Source organism: Seriola aureovittata, chromosome 13, assembly GCF_021018895.1.
Source record: "Seriola aureovittata isolate HTS-2021-v1 ecotype China chromosome 13, ASM2101889v1, whole genome shotgun sequence".
NCBI lineage: Eukaryota > Metazoa > Chordata > Actinopteri > Carangiformes > Carangidae > Seriola > Seriola aureovittata.
Window position 1 is genome coordinate 24,231,763 of NC_079376.1, and position 19,332 is coordinate 24,251,094.

Consider the following 19,332-nt stretch of genomic DNA (forward strand, 5'->3'; position numbering starts at 1 on the left):
TAGCTGAAAAAACAGGAGTCCAGCAGAATGAATCTCTGCAGAAAATTTCATGACGATCTGGCCGATGGTTGTCGAGGCTCAGGATTAAGTGTTGGCCAGTGGATGATCCATATCTCCATCCTCAGATCTAAAGCTTAGATTCAAGACTTTACCCCCCTTTGAAATTACTTTTTTTGTTTTTATTTGAACACAACCCAGTATCGGAGAGAGTTTCTCTACCATAGCTGTGAATTCATATAAAAAAGCTTCTCCTTTAAGTCCCTTCAGTGGGTCAAGCCCCTACAACATTGGATCCAACATTTCCCATAATGCAACCAGTAGCATCATTTCAGTAGCCCCCTCCCCCAATAGTAAAAATCCTTGTCTATCATATCTCACACCCCCGGTTTGTGAATAGCAGCGCTGACGAGTACACGCTGCCTGCCCTGCAAGATTATTACATATCTACATGGTTTCACACACACACACACACACACACACACACACACACACACACACACACACACACACACACACATACACACACATTCAACAAGATGTGGATCAAAGTCAGAGGCTTCACGTCTCTGAGTGAACAGAGGGGGGTTACTGTGGCTTGTGTGTGGGGTGTATTATTGCTCTTAATCCGCAGTAAAATAACACATTAAGCTTGTTGTTAATCCACGCAGAAGGGGAAGAGAGAGAAAGCCTGTCAGCCAAATCATTTGATGTATGGGCTCTGAGCGACTCATGTTATGATCTGTTAACTGCGAACCAAAGCCACTGTGTGCTTTTCAGAAAATGTGGTGGCTTAGTGGTGTTGTGGATTTACCGCAGGTCACAAAGTCAGAGGTGGGGCAGTTTTATGCAGCCTTTTTCTTTTATGTATCATCTGCACAGTGTTTGAAGGCTGATTCAGGGAATGTAGATCTGACTCAGGTGGCAAAAATCCAGTGACACAGACAGTGTACAACCCGAAACCAGAGTCCCGGGTACCTCCTTTCAATTAGCTGGAATAATCAATGTTTTTCTCGTTAACAGTGGATCAGATTACTGTTTTAATCACACAGGCAGTACGTGTCGTTGTAGAACATAGTCACATCACCAGTCTCATCACTCAACAGCTGAAACAGCTGAGCCAATCACAGTGATGCTTAATGAAAGTGAGTCAACAAATGGAAAGATGCTTCTTCAGGAAATCCTGTTTTCTGGACCAACAACAGATCTGCAGCCAGAGGTCTATAAGCCTGAATGATTTCATCAACCTGATGCTGTTTCCACTATATCTCACATCATAAACATCCACAGCAGTGCTTGCACTTTAATGCATTTTAAGAAAGTTTTACTAAAAAGAAAGTTTTGACCTTATGACCTTTTGATGCAGTCAGCTGAACACTTTAAGGAGAGAAAAACAAACAATATTTTGCATCCAACATCAACATTTTTACATTCAGTAGTCCTACTACTAGGTGTGTTTCCATCAACTTGCTTAATGTGCAATTTGAAGTTGAAAACTTTAAAACATTAATGGAAAAAAATTGAAAAAAACTTTCAAATGTCGCAAAACAATGTTTTTTGCATGACAAGCAAGTAATATTTCACTAAACTGAAATGGAAACACTTTTCTCACATTCAAGTTGCTGCTCCTGTCATATCAGGCCCCAGGGAGCCAGTTGTAACAGAAAGGCTGCTAGAAATCTTTCGTGAGAGAAGAAGCTTTATTCACATAACATCACTCAATGGAAACACAGAATATTCACACCTGTGTTTTGTCTGTCAACTTTTCTAAAAAAAGAAAAATTGCTTCTATGTTGCAAAGGAAACCAGGCTGGTGTTGCAGTTTCCTTTTCCCCTTGATTTCACATTTAAAACTAGCTCCACCTTGACCGGCTACCACAGTAAAATGCTGCTAATCCAGTGATGCATCACTATTGATCTAATAATGTAAGGCTGGTGACGTTAGCTAGCTAGCAGGTTTTCATTTTAAATCTCTGTGGATGTTGGCTCGTTAGATTACTATTATGCTGTGGATGGGGAAAAAGCTCCTGATGTCTGTTTTTTGGTGGCATGATATCTGCACAGTACAAAACCTGCTGGTATGGACAACATTAAGTTGTGTCCTGCAGTACAGACAACAGAGGAAAGAGTCATCTGAAATTCTAAACTTTCTCCCATGTTTGAAGTCTGAACTGATACTGATCCACTTTTACCACCTTGTGATATTTGTACATGACATGAGCCTCTAGATAGCACCTGCTCTTTCAGCCAATCAGATGCTAGCATGCTTAACTCTGTCGTCTTGGAAACCTAGCCTCTGGGAGCAGACATCGGAACAAACAAACAGTGTGAACGAATTCACTCAAATATTGTTCGGTTGGACAATTCTGTCCTCCATGAATATTTGATGGGACATGTCCGGATACAAACTTACAACCATGCTGGTGTCACTTGCATGTGATTTCAAGGTCCCATATAGTGTAAAGGTAGATGTCCATGTGTTGTTTGATTATAAGGGTCTAGGTTCTATATTAATACTGTGAAAGTATCAAAGCGCTCAGTCCACAGAGAAATACACACAGCCTGTATTTAGAAACTGAGTCTTAAAACCAGCTGTCAGGACTTCTGGAACTTTGTGATGTCACAACAAAGCAGTCACTGCTCTCAGCCAAATTTGCTAGATTTTTATTGGATCACTCAGAAAACAGTCAGCCAATCAGAAGAGAGGCTCAGAGCATCATCTCTTCTGATTGGTTAACTGACCTGTTGCTACTACAGCTCCAGAGAGAAGCCTGAGAGAGGAGATGTAAAACTACATATAGATGGTTTTTGGTTCTTTAAACCACAAATATATCTTCTTATGGATCAATACTTTAAAATATTAAAATATACTTTAAAAATAATTAAATTTGGAGCTTTAATGTGAAGGTTAAGGCTTCAGTATGTTCTACTGCCCCAAGTGTTCAAAATAAATCTACTAATGTAGCTTTAACTATTAGTGTGTGATTGAAGGCCAAAGAACAATGGAACTCATCATGACAGGAACTGGCAGACTTGACCTTGTGGAGTTCTGGTTGTAAGAAGGTAAAACATGGTCTTTATTTAGCCATAGGGGAATGAACAGAGCTCTGAGTCTTTTCCAGAGATCCCCTGCTGCACCATCATCCACACATGCATTCTGGGAGCTCTGCCACTGAGCAGTTTCTAATCTTTTAGTCTTGATGTAGAGGTTAAAGGGCCACTGGTGCATCACTGAAATGCACAGAAAGCCATAACATGTTCTGTATTCTCTGACTAGAGGCTCTTAAATGAAGTGATTGAATATCGTCCCCCGCGAGTCTTAAAATAACGCCGTGTGATATCCACCAAACATCAGGGCTGTCGTTGCTGCTGCCGGAGTTTGAAGTCAGGACTGTGTAGATTCAATTAGAAGATTGTATCAACCCTGCTACATCAAAGCACAATGTAATATCCCATTGATTTTAGGCTCAGCTCTGCTCTATTATTTCGAATCAAATTAAATGCTGTCACTTAAAAATGTGAAGGGATTTTTGTTTTGGCACAAGATGAAGCTCAGCTTATGAAATATCATGAACAGCAGAAACTTGTCATTTGCTTTATCCCCAAGCACCAAAGTGACTGGTTTTCCCCGTGCGAGGGGACACGGGCTCAGGGGAACATCACAGTAATCACCAGGTTTTTTTTTTCTTTTTTCTTTTTTCTTTTTTTGGAGCAGTCCTCGTTGATGGTCGGGTCAGTAGCACCCAGATACCATCTGGAGAGGCTTAATTTGAGGTGACTGGAGTATAGCTTCAACAAATAGTTCTGCCCAATGTAATACAGCTTGCCTGCAGTTGTCAATTTAGCCCTAGCCCTGCATAGCTGCATGGCAGTCCCCACTCCATCAGTGGAGAGGAGATTAAGCTGGCAGCAGTTCCTCCTGCTTACAGCGTAGATTAGCACAGACACTGGTCTGTTATGCCATCAGACAGCTGTTACCCCACAAATAACACTTTGTCCCGACTCATGTAGAGATGAGAAACAGTCCAAAACTGACGGTAAAAGGACATCCAGTGTTGGCGAAGATACTTATTTATCGATCGGTGTTATTCATATTTTTGTCCAACATCTTACTTTTTTTTTTACCTTAATTTAATAGGACAGATTGAGTCCACCCAGCTGGGAGTTAAACCAGAGACCTGCTGTAAATACAGATGGCAGTAGCCTCTGTGACGTCACCCACAGGTTCCTGTAGAGTGGTTTTGAAGCTCAGAGCGAGCTGCTCCACTGTCGCCGTCTTGGCAGTGTCTGACTCCACGCCTAACTCCCAGCAAACCCAAAAATATGTACAAAGAGGAGGGGCATGTGTGGAGCTGATTTAGAACCAGGACCAGAAGCAGAGAACACATCACACCTGTTTTTAAGTCCTTACACTGGTCACCTGTCAGCTTCTGTATTGATTTTAAAATCCTTTACTTGTTTTTAAAGCACTAAATGCTGTTGCACCAGCAGATATGCCTCACATGCTTACAGCCTATGAATCAGTACGCCTCCTCAGGTCCTCTGGCACAATCTGTTAATTGTTCTGGAGTGAAGGAGTAAAACCTTTGGCAGCTTTTAGCTTTCATGCTTTGAGTTGATGGAACAGTCTCTCAGAGCAGATGAAATCTTTAAACATAAACTCAAAACCTACCTGGCTTTTAATTAAATATGGTTCTTAGTCATTAATCACTTTATTGTATTCACTCATTTATTTTTAAATCTATTTTATAGGATCTCATTGTCAACATTGTAATTGTTTTTTTTTTCTATAGAGAATTTTAATTGGCCTTTTTAACATAATTATGCAAGCACAATTATCAATGAAAAATAAAACGAAGGCACTAAATGAAAAAAGGAACAAGGACCTTGCGGACTGTGTCAATGATCATCTAACACTTGTAATATATGCTCTTTTTAGAATTTTGTAATATGTAACTTGCATTGACAGCAAAGCCACAGACACAGGATGGATGGCTACACTAGAAAGATAAGCACGATGTGGGTTTCATACACTGCTTTGTCACTGTGTGTGTGTGTGTGTGTGTGTGTGTGTGTGCTGCTGTGGTCAGTGAGGGTCAGGACACGGCTCTGTGTGCTATGTGCTCATCCTCAGTGTTTTTACCTTCTAATCCAGTGCAGCTGAAAAAGGTGATGAGTTTTATTTCATATCATATTACAGTCCTACTCACTGCTCTGCTGTCATTCCTGATCCTGTCACTCCCACCTGCCCTGCAGTAACCAGATTACCCACACCCACCTTCTCACCTGGTAATGATTACCTCATTAGTTCCATAGTATTTATACCGTCCCAGTTCCATTTATTCCCTGGCAGACTGTTTACTGTGCTGTACCTGAGGCCAGAGTCACAAAGACAGACTGTGTCTTAGATAGAACACAGTCAGACTTCAGATGGACTGAATTAATCTGTTGCACAAAGCAGTTTAGTTCTTGACTATCTTTAGCCACACTGTGGTACAATGAATTCTGGGAAAATTAAGACTTTTTTCAAAATGAAAATAAATTGCAGACTGAGGAACTGCATCCAACCGCTGAGCCCCATTTACTGCAGCAAAAATGTTAGGCTTTTGGGAGAAATCAACAGGTACGAGGACATTTTACTTGAAGAGTTAATAACAATAAAAAGAAATATCTCATTTGGGAAAAAAAAAATCACTGCAGGCGCTAAAAAATCCCTCCTTTCTCATCACTCTCTCCATAACAATGTCAGCAAACCAGATTTATAATCCATGTTTTCCTGTTTTTTGTTGTTGGGTGCTACTGATCAGTGCAGGTGTCACTGATTAACATGTCACCATGGTAACATTGGTCTTAAGCCTGAGTTAGCATGTGTGTAAAGTGTCTAATTTGTTTGGCTTAAAATGGGTCAAGTGTTTACTTTTGTCAAACAGTCTTTCTTGCATTAGACCAATATATGAGATAAATTAAGACTGAACCAACACTACAGACCAGTCTTGAAATATCTTTGTGAAACCGGCCCCTGCTGTAGCGTCCCAGTCTGTTTGTGGACTCAGTCTTTTACCCTGTCTGATCAGTTGGTGTGTGAATCTTACCTGATGCACTTCTCGCCCGGCCTCCCCCCCTTTGGTTGGTTTTGTCTGCAAACTTTAAGTAAAGATGAACTTTATTGAGCCTCAGAGCAGTGCATGACTTTTGACAGATGTGTAACATGGCCCCAGGGATGCAGGGCAGTTAAACCCAACCTTTTCTTTGGAATTGTAAAAATCTTTACCCAATGAATAGACTTATACACAGGAGACCAGAGAGTTCAAAAATCAAAGTCTTTACTTGAAAGCCAGAGGTCATACACAAGAAGACAGTCAGCATAGCAAACAGGCCGTCAGATTTAAGTTACTTAGGACCCAAATTCAGACTCTGAGACAGGGTTGGCTCGGTTGAAGGATTTATTAACAAGTAAAAAACACCAAGTCTTGCTTAAAGGGGTGCGGCAAGTCCAGTAAGGGAAAGCAAGAAATCCAAAAACCAGGCAAAAACACAGATGAACTGACAAAGACAACAGGGAGGACAGAGACTAAATACACACAAGGGGGCAGATGACAGGGCAGTGGGGCAGACAATCACAGCAAGCGAAACTAACTATTACAAGATAAAAACAGGAAATAAAGTAAAAGTCCAAACAAAGTCCGAAATCACGACACAGGCAAGGAGCGGGCAAGAAAAAAAAAAAAATCATACACAGCATCAACTAGAGATGAGGATGGCTGGGAAACTGCCAGATTACCAACTGGTAATCTGGAGACTATTTGGCAAATGAAAGGGGGAGAGATTGGACTGTATATGCTACGTTAAAGAATCGCCTCGTGTACCAGGAGTTAAATCTCTTGGTGGACTGGATATACTCATATAGATATACACCAGTTTGATAGCCAACAGCTCTCTATTCCCCCGCTGTCGAATCAAGCTGTCATCAAGATAGACAAACACAAACTAATTGTGTCACGGAGCACATTGTTAACAAGGAACTGGAAGACAGTCAGGTTGTTGGTGAGTCCGAATGGCATAACCAAGTACTTGTAGTTCCCAGTGGGTGTGTTGAAGGGGGTCTTCCATCTGCAATTTTGATCAAAAAACTAAAAACTAAAAAAATTAAATTAAGGTATCCCTGTGGCTACAAGGACTGCTTTTAGAGAATATCTACACTTGTCAGGAAGAGGAAAAGTGAAGTAGGCATCGGCATATGCCATTTTAAATTGTCTCTCAGTCTCTTGTCCAATCTGCTACTGCCACCTCACTGACACAACAAGGGGGTTTTAGATCCTTGTGCACTTGACTTGAGGACTTTCAGGTCTTGCCAGGTCAGAACGAGGTGCCGTGTTTTATAGGTCTGAGGCCAAGACTTGAGATTGGCTCTTCTTCTGCCGGTATCCCCACCTGGTAGGAGACTGGCTGATGAGCTGGTGTGCAAGGATATGTAAGTCTTTCTGCACTGTTGCCAGGTCTCCTTCTCTTCCAACTGAATGAAAAGCTGCTCACAACCTTCTTGCAAACAGCAACAGATATGGCTCACATGTTCTGCTCGACCACAGATTGGTAGGTGTGGTGAAGTGAGTCACATTTGTTTGCTGGTGGGCCAATGGTAGCGCTGTCTCTGCAAAAAACTTGCAACCGAGCAATTCCTACTTTGGATCAGGTGTCTTAATTACAACACTGCACTAACTGGGTCCATGTCTTGATTTCTTTCCATTTTGGACTTTTTCGTCATATGAAATTGACTTGGCAAACAAAAAAGCCACAGTCATTTGTTTCTGGGCTGGTGTTTTATTTGGTGCGGGTGGAGATCCCGATGGCATTTCAAGTGGTGAAACAAATATGTGTCACTGCTACATTTGAGGCAATGGCTTTGAGGCGTATTTTGCAGCTAACTGGTGTTTGTTCAGCATATTCGGTGCAACACCCAAACCACTGGCAGATGATGGAAATGCCAAATGAATTTCATGCCAACATGCATTGCGCCCTCAGTTTGATATTTTCCACCCAGGCCTGTTTAGTGGAATTCTGCAAATGAACAGAATTGGAGCATGTGTTAAGTAGCAACCTATTTGAAAAATGGTTTTTGCTGTTGTCCAAGCCATGTTTCTCAGATGGAAATTGGTGGATTGCTCCCTCTAACTTGGGGGGAGTTAGTGCCCCAAGCGAGGGAGTTCAAGCATCTCAGGGTCTTGTTCATGAATGAGGGTAGAATGGAGCAGAAGATTGACAGAGAGATCACTGCAGAAGGTGACAACGGAGCTGAGCTGGAATTTACCAGTTCCAACCCTCACCTGTGGTCATGAGCTCTGGGTAGTGACTGAAAGAATGAGATTGCAGGTACAAGCGGCTGAAATGGGTTTCCTCTGTAGGGTGGCTGGGGTCAGCCGCGGAGATATGGTGAGGAGCTCGGACGTCCGGTGGGAGCTCGGATTAGAGTCGCTGCTCATTCATGTCGAAAGGAGCCAGTTGAGGTGGTTGGGGCATCTGATTAGGATGCCTCCTGGGCGCCTTCCTTTGGAGGTTTTCTGGGCACATCCAACTGAGAGGAGACCCCGAGGTAGAAACAGAACTCAATGGAGGCATTACATAACCTATCTGGTCTGGGAACACTCGGGATCCTCCAGGAGGAGCTGGAAAGAATTGCTGGAGAGAGGAATGTATGGAATGCCCTGCTTAGCCTGCTGCCACCGCGGAAGAAAATGGATGGACGGATTTTGTTGTTTAAGTGAAGAGCAACACAATAAATAAGCACAAAGCATCGGAGACAATCCAGTTTTCACCGAACAACAACACAAACCTGAAAAGTCAGTCAAGGAATTCATGACCAAACAGCTACAACTGCCCACAGAGACCGTCAACAATGTCACACAAAAAAAAAAAACTACAACAACCAACTATGACCAATCGCTGCAAAATTTAATGACTTCAAGCAAATAGAAGTGGTTCAAAGACAAACAGCGTAAAGGAACAAACTGTGGGCTCAATGACCAGTATCCAAGAGAAATCATGTTCAGATGTAAACAGCTGATTCCATCAGAAAACAAATGATGAAAGAAGGAATAAAAAGCAGTAATCTCTGTGGACAGACAGCTGCACCAAGTCTAGGACATAACCCCCTGGCTCTACGCTCCCACTCATTTTGCACACACTCATACACAGCCACAATAGTCACAATTTCACTTCTGAGGACTCAAATATAAAGTGACAGCTACTATTCCCAGTAATGAATGCGCCCAAGACTCATTATCATTACAGTAAATGCCATGACCGGCACCCCAAATTTTCTTTTGCATTTAGTTCTTTTTGTAATGCTTTCTTGTTGCTTGTGTTTGTGTCATTTACAGACCCCACCTTGCCAATCACACACACACACAACCGCACTTTTCAGCATTAATGTGCGACCCAGAGTGACCCTTTCAAAATGTCAGTTAAATTTCGAACATAAAAACAGAATCAGACCACAATAAATAAAAATCACAATTTACTTACATAATCTCCGCTCAACAGCACAAAACAGAGGGGTTTGCATTTTAATGAACAAAAAAGTATAATTCATCCATAACACCATTATCACAGACTCCAAATTACATTCTATAATTATTAACATATCAATCAACAACAGCTCACAAACATTTGGTAATATTTATGGCCCAAACACTGATGATCGATTCTTTTTCCATAATCTTTAAATCTCAAACATCTCCATTTGCCCAGTAACAACAGGAGCCAACTTTGATACAGTTATCCACCCATCATTAGACAATGTATCTGGCAGTCCGCTGAAACAATAAAGCAGTTCATGAGCAATTCTGGTCTTGATAGTTGGCGACTGCAGCACACAGCCACAACTCATCCCATTCATATTCATGCTTTTCTTCTTTCTCAAAACTTCACCCTGTTAATCAAAACCATAAATGATAACCGCTGCTGGGTAAACATCCTATTCAAATCTCTAGATTTAATAATTTCAAAGTTCTACTGGGAAAACAAGACACTGACAATTAAATTATACACTCTGCAAAAACCAAAAACACAAGGAGGAATTCAGATTTACCATTTTCAAGCCAATCTTTTAGACTCCATCCTTGTTTCAAAACATTAACAAGAACAGCGACAGCGACTCTGACAGCCTGATGGAAAGTTCACAAAATCATTAAAACCACTCTTGTCCCTTCTAATTTCACCCTTATGTGGAACAATCCTGATTTTCTAAGTAAAAAAAAAAACATGGACATTTCCACACATGGGCTGAAAAAGGCATCACACATCCGTCACAAACTGGCACCTGCTTAAAAATAATTTATCAAACTAACTTATTTACATAACAAAACCAAAACAGGACATGTTGATTCAGTAAATTGGTAAATGCAGTGTGAAAATGAACCAAACAAATGAAACAAAGAAGGGATGTTGCTGATGGGAGAAAGAGGGAGACACACTGAGCTTTTAAAGGGCTGCCCAGCCAACAGCTCAAGAGAACCTTAAAAAAAAGAAAAAAAAAACATCTTTAGCAAAATCACTCTAGTGTCATTCTATCAATATTTGCAACTTAAATCACCCATTCAACCCAAACAAATTGCAATGCCCTTTCCCATCATTGAAACAATGTGATCTATCTGATCAGACCAAGACAATAGATTATCTGATTTAACACCCAGTAATTTGGTTTCAGTGACCTGCTCAACTGATATTCTGTCTATAGACAAATTGAGTGCAGTAGCATTAGCAAGAACATTCCTACTTCCAAATACAATACATTTTGTTTTGGCAATGGTCTAACATGGCATTCACACTGTGCACAAAACAGCCCTGACAACTGTATTCATGCCACCTGGCACTGCACACCCATCAAACACTTTTGGAAGGAAATCACAGAGACACTCGGTTTTCTTTGGCTGCCACATCCCACCATCCCCTGCACTCTGCCCAGTAGGAGACATATCAGCCCGGAACCTGAACAAATCAAACAGTAGATTACTCTTCACAGCCCTAACTATCGCTCACGCATTGCTCACTATGCTCACGCATTCCAACATGCATGTTGCTCACTGGGAAAACTGACTCATGGATTACATCTCTGTGGAAAATGTGCATCTGTCCACAGCACCATAATTGCCTTATTATATTTACGTATATACAGTATATGTGTGTGTGTGTGTGTGTGTGTGTGTGTGTATTTTGTAGCTGGGTAGTGTTGCTTGTTGCGTGGGGGAGGACCTGTTGCTCACCTCCACGGTAGCTCGACCTGACCTCGCCACTCATCATTTAACAACTTTACTTTACTATAATTATTATTGTTATATATTAATGATATATTTAAATCTATTATATCATGTTGAATATATAAATAATACATATTGTCATATTACTACAATTTTACATTTTATTTTTATCATCATCATAAATTTTTTTATTATTACTCTTCCGACAAGTGTATTGAAACATGCATACACACACATATATTACACACTCATACGATACACACACATTTTTTTATGTCTGTCCATTATGTCCTTTATGTCACGCCTGTTTTTGTTATGTTACCAATAAAGTTGTTTAATAAATAAAAGAATATAAATAAATAAATGAAGGGAATGGGAGACAGCACTCTCATGCCCATGATTAAATAAGAATTCAAAAAAGTACAACTCGTTTGAACGTACAGCTGTTTTTAACGTCTTTAGAATAGAGAAAGTGGATTTGCACTTTCTCCTTGCACTTACACTGACAAAATAGGGCCAATAGACAGGAAGTAAAACAACTACGAACACATAAGAAACAACAGGGGGGTGCTGGGTGAAATAAACCAAGGCTCCGTGTCAGGGCTGTTATTTATAAGCCTTGAACCAACACAGCTTCATAGATATTCAGTGGTACAACAACACTTGATAACATCCATGATTGGCTGTGTTGAAAACATAAAATCACAGAGTTGGATAAGACAGAAACACATTAGCTGTGTTTGTAAGAGCAGTGAAAAAAAATAAGGCAAACAGACAAACATCATATTACATTTTTTAGTTAAAATCAAAAAACTTGCAAACACTCAAACCCCTAATCAATGCTGAAACACTGGTTTTGGGCAAAGTCACAAAACATCATTAAAAATCTGTCAGTTAACTTTTCTCTTCCTCGGGAAAAACACTACACTGTATATAAGCAATGTAATACTTGTTAACATCCAAATGATATTTTTTATACATATGAGTGAAATAATCAGTCAACACCATGACAGTGTTTCCACCTTGAATTGCAGTGAATCAATAACTAAAAAACTGATTCAGACAGTCAGGGTTTCATATGTCACAAGCCTGAAGAACCAATCCTGTCAACTTGTGGGATTAAACCTGAAACCTTAAATAAACCTGAAACCTTGTCAGTACAGAGAGAGAGAGAGAGAGAGTTAGCACAACCGCTAACACTGTGTCAGCCACTGCCAGTTACAAGCTAACAAACAACATAAACAAATAAAAGTTTTGAGACAATACCTTGCTGCCACCACACGTGGGCAGTAAATTACATGGAAAATACACAGGCATCGGATCCTGTAAGTGACAGAACACTGTTGTGAGATCAGAGGTAAGGAGATATCACTTCCACTTCAGTATCATTGTAATTGATTGTAATTTTCTAGTTTTAGCTTTAACTGGGAGGGCACTGCTGGCCTTGCTCACCCTGACAGCATGACATTGCTGTAGTATTTCTTTCTTGATGAGAAAAAAATCAGTACATCTCTTAATTTTGTACTATGTATGTTTTAAGGTTGTGCTGTCTCTCAAGAAGGAGATCAGTCAGAGCCAATCAGAGGCAGAGTAGAAGCCGGTCTTGAGCTGGGGAAAAAATAACACTACAAACACGCACAGATCTGTTAAATGTCAGATTTATCAGAGTTTGGTTGCATGTGCGACTAAAATGGTTGTACTCCCGAGTCCTGCTTTATCTTAAATTAGTGAAGCATTGGCTAATGAGGTCACTATTAGAGCAGAAAACCATTTAAGCCTAATGTAACAAGAAATGCGACACACTGGATGCCATTGTTCCAGTAAGTATGGAATAATCCCAAACACAGAGATCCCTCCACAGACCCTCATCTGAGGGGCTTTGGTATCTCTAATCTAGAATTCAGTGTCTCTGTGAATCTCTGGATTACAGGTTGTATAGATGCAGAGTGGTTTAAATCGCCTGTAAATCTTCCCTCCTCTATGCTAAATGTCACATGTAATGCTGTTAACCCTTATGTAGAGGTCAGGTCATGGCAAAAATGCTAAAGAAATATGAAACATTCACAGATATCCCCTACTGTAAAGCAGAATGAGATGTAGTAAATAAAATACTGGCACCGCCTACAGGTTCATTACATGTACTGTTATATTAACCAATCAAGAACCATCTTATTTGGACATAGCAATACTTGTTTGAACATAACAATGCAATGATGCAACAATGCAACATAATAATGCAACAGAAGCCCTTTCACTAGAGAGAGAAAAGTTTCTCTGAAAAAGCTGAAAGTTGGTTTTTATGAGAAATGTTGCTTGACTTTCCGCTCTTATATTAAACTAACCCATGAACAGAATTCAGAGTTCTGTTTTGATCACTTGTACCTCTGTGAACTTAATGTACTGTGATGCCTCATTCATATACACTACTGATTCCTGGATTTCACACCAGTTAAACCGTGAGTTCACGTGGAACTTAATAAAATCGCATTTATGTTTTTTAAATTTAAATCCCTAAGTTTGGCTCCATGAAACTCACATTGATATTTGATCTGGGAGACATTCACTCAGGATCAGCTCACTATGAAACCCCCCAGCTTCTTTGTTTGTTCATTCAATCTACTGTAGACATTAGTGGTGTAACAGAAAGCTGCTGTCCATATCTCTATAGCTTTATTTTCACAATATTATATTTAGTCAGACTTCTAATGCTAATGATCCTACCAGTCACATCCCATACAGTCTGAATCATTTTAGCTGCTTACAAAATATACAAAATACATTATATTTTAACCTTTTACCTAAATTCATCCATTATCCATCCATAATATTCCTCTTATCTGGGGTCGGGTTGCAGTGGCAACAGGCTAAGCAGGAGGTTCTAGAAATCCCTCTCTCCAGCTATGCTTTCCAGTTCCTCCTGGGGGATCCCGAGGCATTCCCAGGCCAGATGGGATACCACTTATGAACCACTTTAGCTGGCTCCTTTCAATGTGAAGATGTCCCTGACCTCCATTTGACATTGAAGAGGTGTGTCAGCCAAGACAGCCCTCCAATGTCCTGAGCCTTCAGCATCTCAGGGCGTGTCTCATCCACACTTGCTGCCTCACTGCCAAGGAGCTTCTTGACTGCCTCAGTGACCTCTGCCAGGGTTAGTGATGAGACTTCCCCTGAGTCTTCAGGCTCAGCTGACTGTTAGCCAGGTTCAGGAGTTCCTCAAAGTACTATTTCCACCACCCAACATCATCTCCAGTCCAGGTCAGCAGTTGTCCTCCCTGACTTGCAAAAACTTCCATGAGGCCAAACGAAAGTCCTCCTCCATAGCCTCCCTGAACTCCTTCCAAACCCAGGTTTTTGCTTCCACAACCACCGAAGCTGCCGCCCGGTACTGATCTGCTGCTTCTGGAAAACCCTGGTCCGGCCAAGCTCCTAAGCGCTGCTTCTGCAATGGAGGCTTTGAACATGGCCCACTCAGACGGAGATGTGAGTTGAAGACCTCACACCCTCACTACACGCTTGGGTTTACCAGGTCTGTCCAGCAGCCTTCCCATCAGTCTGATCCAACTCACCACCAGGTGCTGATCAGTTGACAGCTCTGCCCCGCTCTTCAGCCGAGTTTCCAAACCATATGACCGTAGATCTGATGATACGACCACAAAGTCGATCATCAACCTTTGGCCTAAGGTGCTCTGGTACCAAGTACACATGAGCTACCTTATGTTCGAACATGATGTTCAATATGGCCAAACTATGACTAGCACAAAAGTCCAATAACAAAGCACCACATGGGTTCAGATCAGGGAGGCCGCTGCTCCCAATCACGCCCCTCCAGGTTTCTCCATCGTTGCCCACATGGGCGTTGAAGTCCCCCTGCAGAACTATAGAGTACCCAGGCAGAAGCCTTTCCAGGATACCACGAGAGACTCCAAGAAGTTTGGTACTGCTATTGTTTGGTGCATTAGCACACACACAACAGTCAGAGCCTTCCCCACAGCAACCCTCAGCCACATAGTGGCGACCCTCTCGTTCCCTGGGGAGAACTCCAACACTGTGGTGCTTCACCGGGGGCTTGTGAGTATATATGAGATAATGGACACTGGTACTTTGTTGGTACTACTTTATTTTTGAAATCAATGTGCTACAATTACAATTACAATATCTTGTAATAAATGGTCTTAATTCATGTTTTTATTATTATTATTTTGCCAATACTTTGTTAACATTTTGAATAATTTTGTCATAAAGTTCACAGTGTGGGGAAAACGTGAGATGGATGGCCTCTAAAATCATGTCAATAAGGTCTAAGCTGTTTTTTTAACCATGACAATGATTTGTCTTTCTCCCTTTTTTTGTGTTTCATCCACTCGGTTGTCTTTTGGCCATTTAGGCTACACCCAAACCAATAAGTTTTAGTTTTAAAATTCATCTCTTGCTTCGTTTACTCAGAGACTTCAGAAACTCTGCTGGACCAGTTTTATTTTGAAAACTGTGGGGTTATGTTGTGGTCTGGACGGACCGAAAACCGAGAGCTTTGGAAATGGTGGTGTAAACACCCACGGTGTCAGTAACATCCAAGTGTTATCTTTGCTAGTACCTGTTCAGTTAAATTCAGCATTTTAATGCTACAACTGTCTTTGTTGTTCCTTGTTGGTAGTATTTTGTGACAAACCAACTGCAGAGTAGACAATCTGTTTCCTGTTTACACCGGCTCGCCCATGCCCAGTGTATGTGAATGGTCACGTGATATGTGTTTTCAGGTGTGTTTCTGATAAAGAGCTAAAACAGTTGTCTGGATGGAGATTGTTGTTGTTTAAAAACTAAAACATATCAATGTGGACTTAGCCTTAGTTTTACAATACAGGTGATGGAGTGGAGTTGATCTTCCGGGGGACATGGTGCCACGGTTGAGGGAAAACTGAACCCATATGCAGACAAAACACAAAAAGGGGTTGGTGGGGAAAAAAAAACATTTTTTAACAACAAAAAGTATTTACAAAAGTTATCCAAAAAACAAGTAGGAACAGAAAACCAGAAAATCCCCAAAAAATACCGGCAACACGGGAGCATGACAGATGGGAAACGAGATGAAGGCAAACTGAAGCAAAAGAGAAAATCCAAATACTCAGAGAACAGGAACAAGAGACTGTACGGAAACTCAGAGGAAAACAGATGAACTGACAAGGACAACAGGGAGCACAGAGACTAAATACACAGAAGGGAGGCAAAAGTGATTGAACACAGGTGAAACACATTAGGGCGGGGCAGACAATCACAAAGGAGAGAAACAGGACATGAATATCCAGGAGATGCACAGGAGAAGTGATTTCAAAATAAAGAAAATCAACCAAAAGCCCAAACATAAATTGTCCAAAAGCCAACAGAAATAGTTCTGTGAGGTCAAACCATGTCACATGGATGTGATTACAAAACACAGGATTGACAAAATCATTAGGATTCATGCTCAGTTTCTATTGTAAATGCTGTACAGTAGTTTTTGTGGTTCCCTGTACCAAACTGTTGGTGATAAGATCATTTTGATTGGATGATGGTGCTGCAGAGAATGTCAGGGGGGGATCACCACAGACATGAGGAATACTCCTCTGCAAACCATGAATATCCATGAAACTCCCTGACACGCTCAGCAGCAGCAGGTGTTGAGATTTCTTACTCTGGACCCAAGAGCTGAACTGGTGGACAAACATTTCCATCCACAGGATCTGCAACAAAGTGGAAATGTAAATCACAGCATGGAAACATTCAGGATGTTCCCACGAGGACTGACAGCTTGGTTATTATTTCATCTTGCAAAGAGTTTAACATAACATCAGCAGATTTAGATGTTTCCAGTGGGAATGATATGAAATGCAAAGACTTTGCCTCAACTTAGTTTAGGTTTGGATAAACAGAAAGTGTCAGACACCATCATTCATTGTTCCTATCATATTTAGCACGTTGAGAGTTATTAATGATCTAAGTTATTTGTAGTGAATCATCTCACTGAAAAGTAGCATATTGATAAAGAAGGGAACTGGAGGTTGCCAGGATGAATGTTTAATATCACTGTTCATTATTAATATACAGAATATTAGGAACATATGACATTTATCCAATTTTCAAAACATTCACTGAGCTGAGTGGAGGAAGGCAGCCAACTGGTATGATCCAGAAACCGGCTTGGCAGCAGCTTTGCCTCCTGTTACATAACAGTGTGCTTTCACATGCATCAGTTCATGATATACTCTTTTGTTCGGCAGGTCCCGCAATCCCTGTTGGAGTGGATGTTCAGGTGGAGAGCTTGGACAGCATCTCTGAAGTTGATATGGTAAGAAAGTCTGTATTTATCCACACCTGTTTACACACCGACCAGTTCCATGTAATTATTAAGTGACATTTAGTGTTTCAGCAAATACCCCAAAATGTTTCGTTGAAGTGTCAAAGCCTGTTAGCAGCCGGGATTAAAGGAGGAAGCCAGGTGATGCTGTTATAACAATAATAGGATGGATGGATGGATGGATGGAATCAGTTTTTCTGTATAAGCTTTTTTCTGTCACATAACATGATGTCTGTCAATAGCAAAGGCTAAAACCATTTAGTTAAGTGTTAAAAGTGTCTTAAATCCAGTAACTACATGTAAGTGGAGCATATAATTTTAGTGGGCCATGCTGCAATAATAGGCCAAGGGAAGAACATACGGTGGCACCAGTTGGAATCCTGAAGCTGGTCCAAGAAATGGTGCAGCTCCTGCTGTTTGGATGAATGACAACAAATCAAATATGCACATTTTTATTTTAAGCTATCAATATTAAAGAGGAGATATTATATCCATATTTAGTGTTCATCTCTAAAATAGATTTACATGCTTTAATGTTCCAAACACACAATATTTTATTTATACTACTGTACTCTATTCAGCTGGACTGAAACACTGAGACTGTCCTCCTTCAAAAAAACTAGCCCACAGGTCGTCTGTCCCGCAGGTTATTATGACCCATAGATATGTTTTGTTGCTAGGTGACATCTAGTGGTCGTAGTAATGATGACTGGAGTAAAAGGAAAAAGGTAGTATAGTATAAGTGACGTAGTATAAAGAGAGACAAAGTCCATGTCAGGAGGAGGTTGTGGTGGATGGATGGGTCACCAGAACACAGGAATATGACACAGGAGTGTTCGACTCCCATGTGAAACCGGTAGTTTATATTGTTTCTATTATCCATGACTGTCCGTTGTTATTATTGTAACAATGACAACAAAGATCATCTGATGTTGAGGAAGTACTTATTTTAACCCAAATCATGATATTTTCCTAAACCTAACCAAGCCATGACTGTTTATTATAGTAACCACAGCAACGTTGGGTGCGCTGCTCTTGGTACAGTCGCTTGTTTATTATGGTAACGATGACAACGAGGGTCTAGTACGCATGCCACCGTAGGGGCGCTATTTCAGGAGACACTTCTATGGGTCGTGTCAGAGGGTTGGAGGACTTGTTTGAAACACTTTGTTATTGCTGACATGTTTTCTTTTTTCTTCTTTTTATTGAACTAGTAAAGCACAGTGTAAAGAGGTACAATCAGTACAAATTGATAATTATTGCTAAGTATGTTCAGTAGTTTCTGTGCTGCTTTCTTTTCCATATATCAGTGATTTACATTATAGAACTACTTCTTTCATTAAAACAAAAAAAAAAAGGCTTGTGTCTTAATACGTTTACATTTGTGGATTAAGAATTTTTATAAAATAAACAAAAATTCAGCTTTCTTATCCTCCTTAATGTAATACCATGTGTGGTAAAGACTAAGAGAAGGAATTCTGGAATTTAGCCAGTCATACATATCACACTAGAAAATGTTACTATAAAGACAGAAGAAAAATAAATCATCTGTATTTATCCGTAATGATCCATATAATAATCTATATATATATACATATCATATTCCTCATCATATTCCTTGTTTCAAAAGTTAGGCTCTAATCTTTGTAGAATAGGTTGACAAAAGTTATGAGAAGCCTGTGCTGAATTGCACAGGAAATAGAATGACTGTAAAGAAACTTGTTTGGGAAAACCTTTTTAGTCTATTAATCATCA

General features: G+C 40.5%; 1 protein-coding gene across 1 annotated transcript in view; it reads left to right on the top strand.

The window, feature by feature from the left end:
• Positions 1-19,332, top strand: part of gabrr2a (gamma-aminobutyric acid type A receptor subunit rho2a) — a 76,091-nt gene that overhangs the window by 15,727 nt on the left and 41,032 nt on the right. Inside the window, exon 3 of the mRNA XM_056393736.1 lies at positions 17,501-17,568. Within this exon, the coding sequence (XP_056249711.1) occupies positions 17,501-17,568 (68 nt within the window). The remainder of the gene's footprint in view (positions 1-17,500; positions 17,569-19,332) is intronic.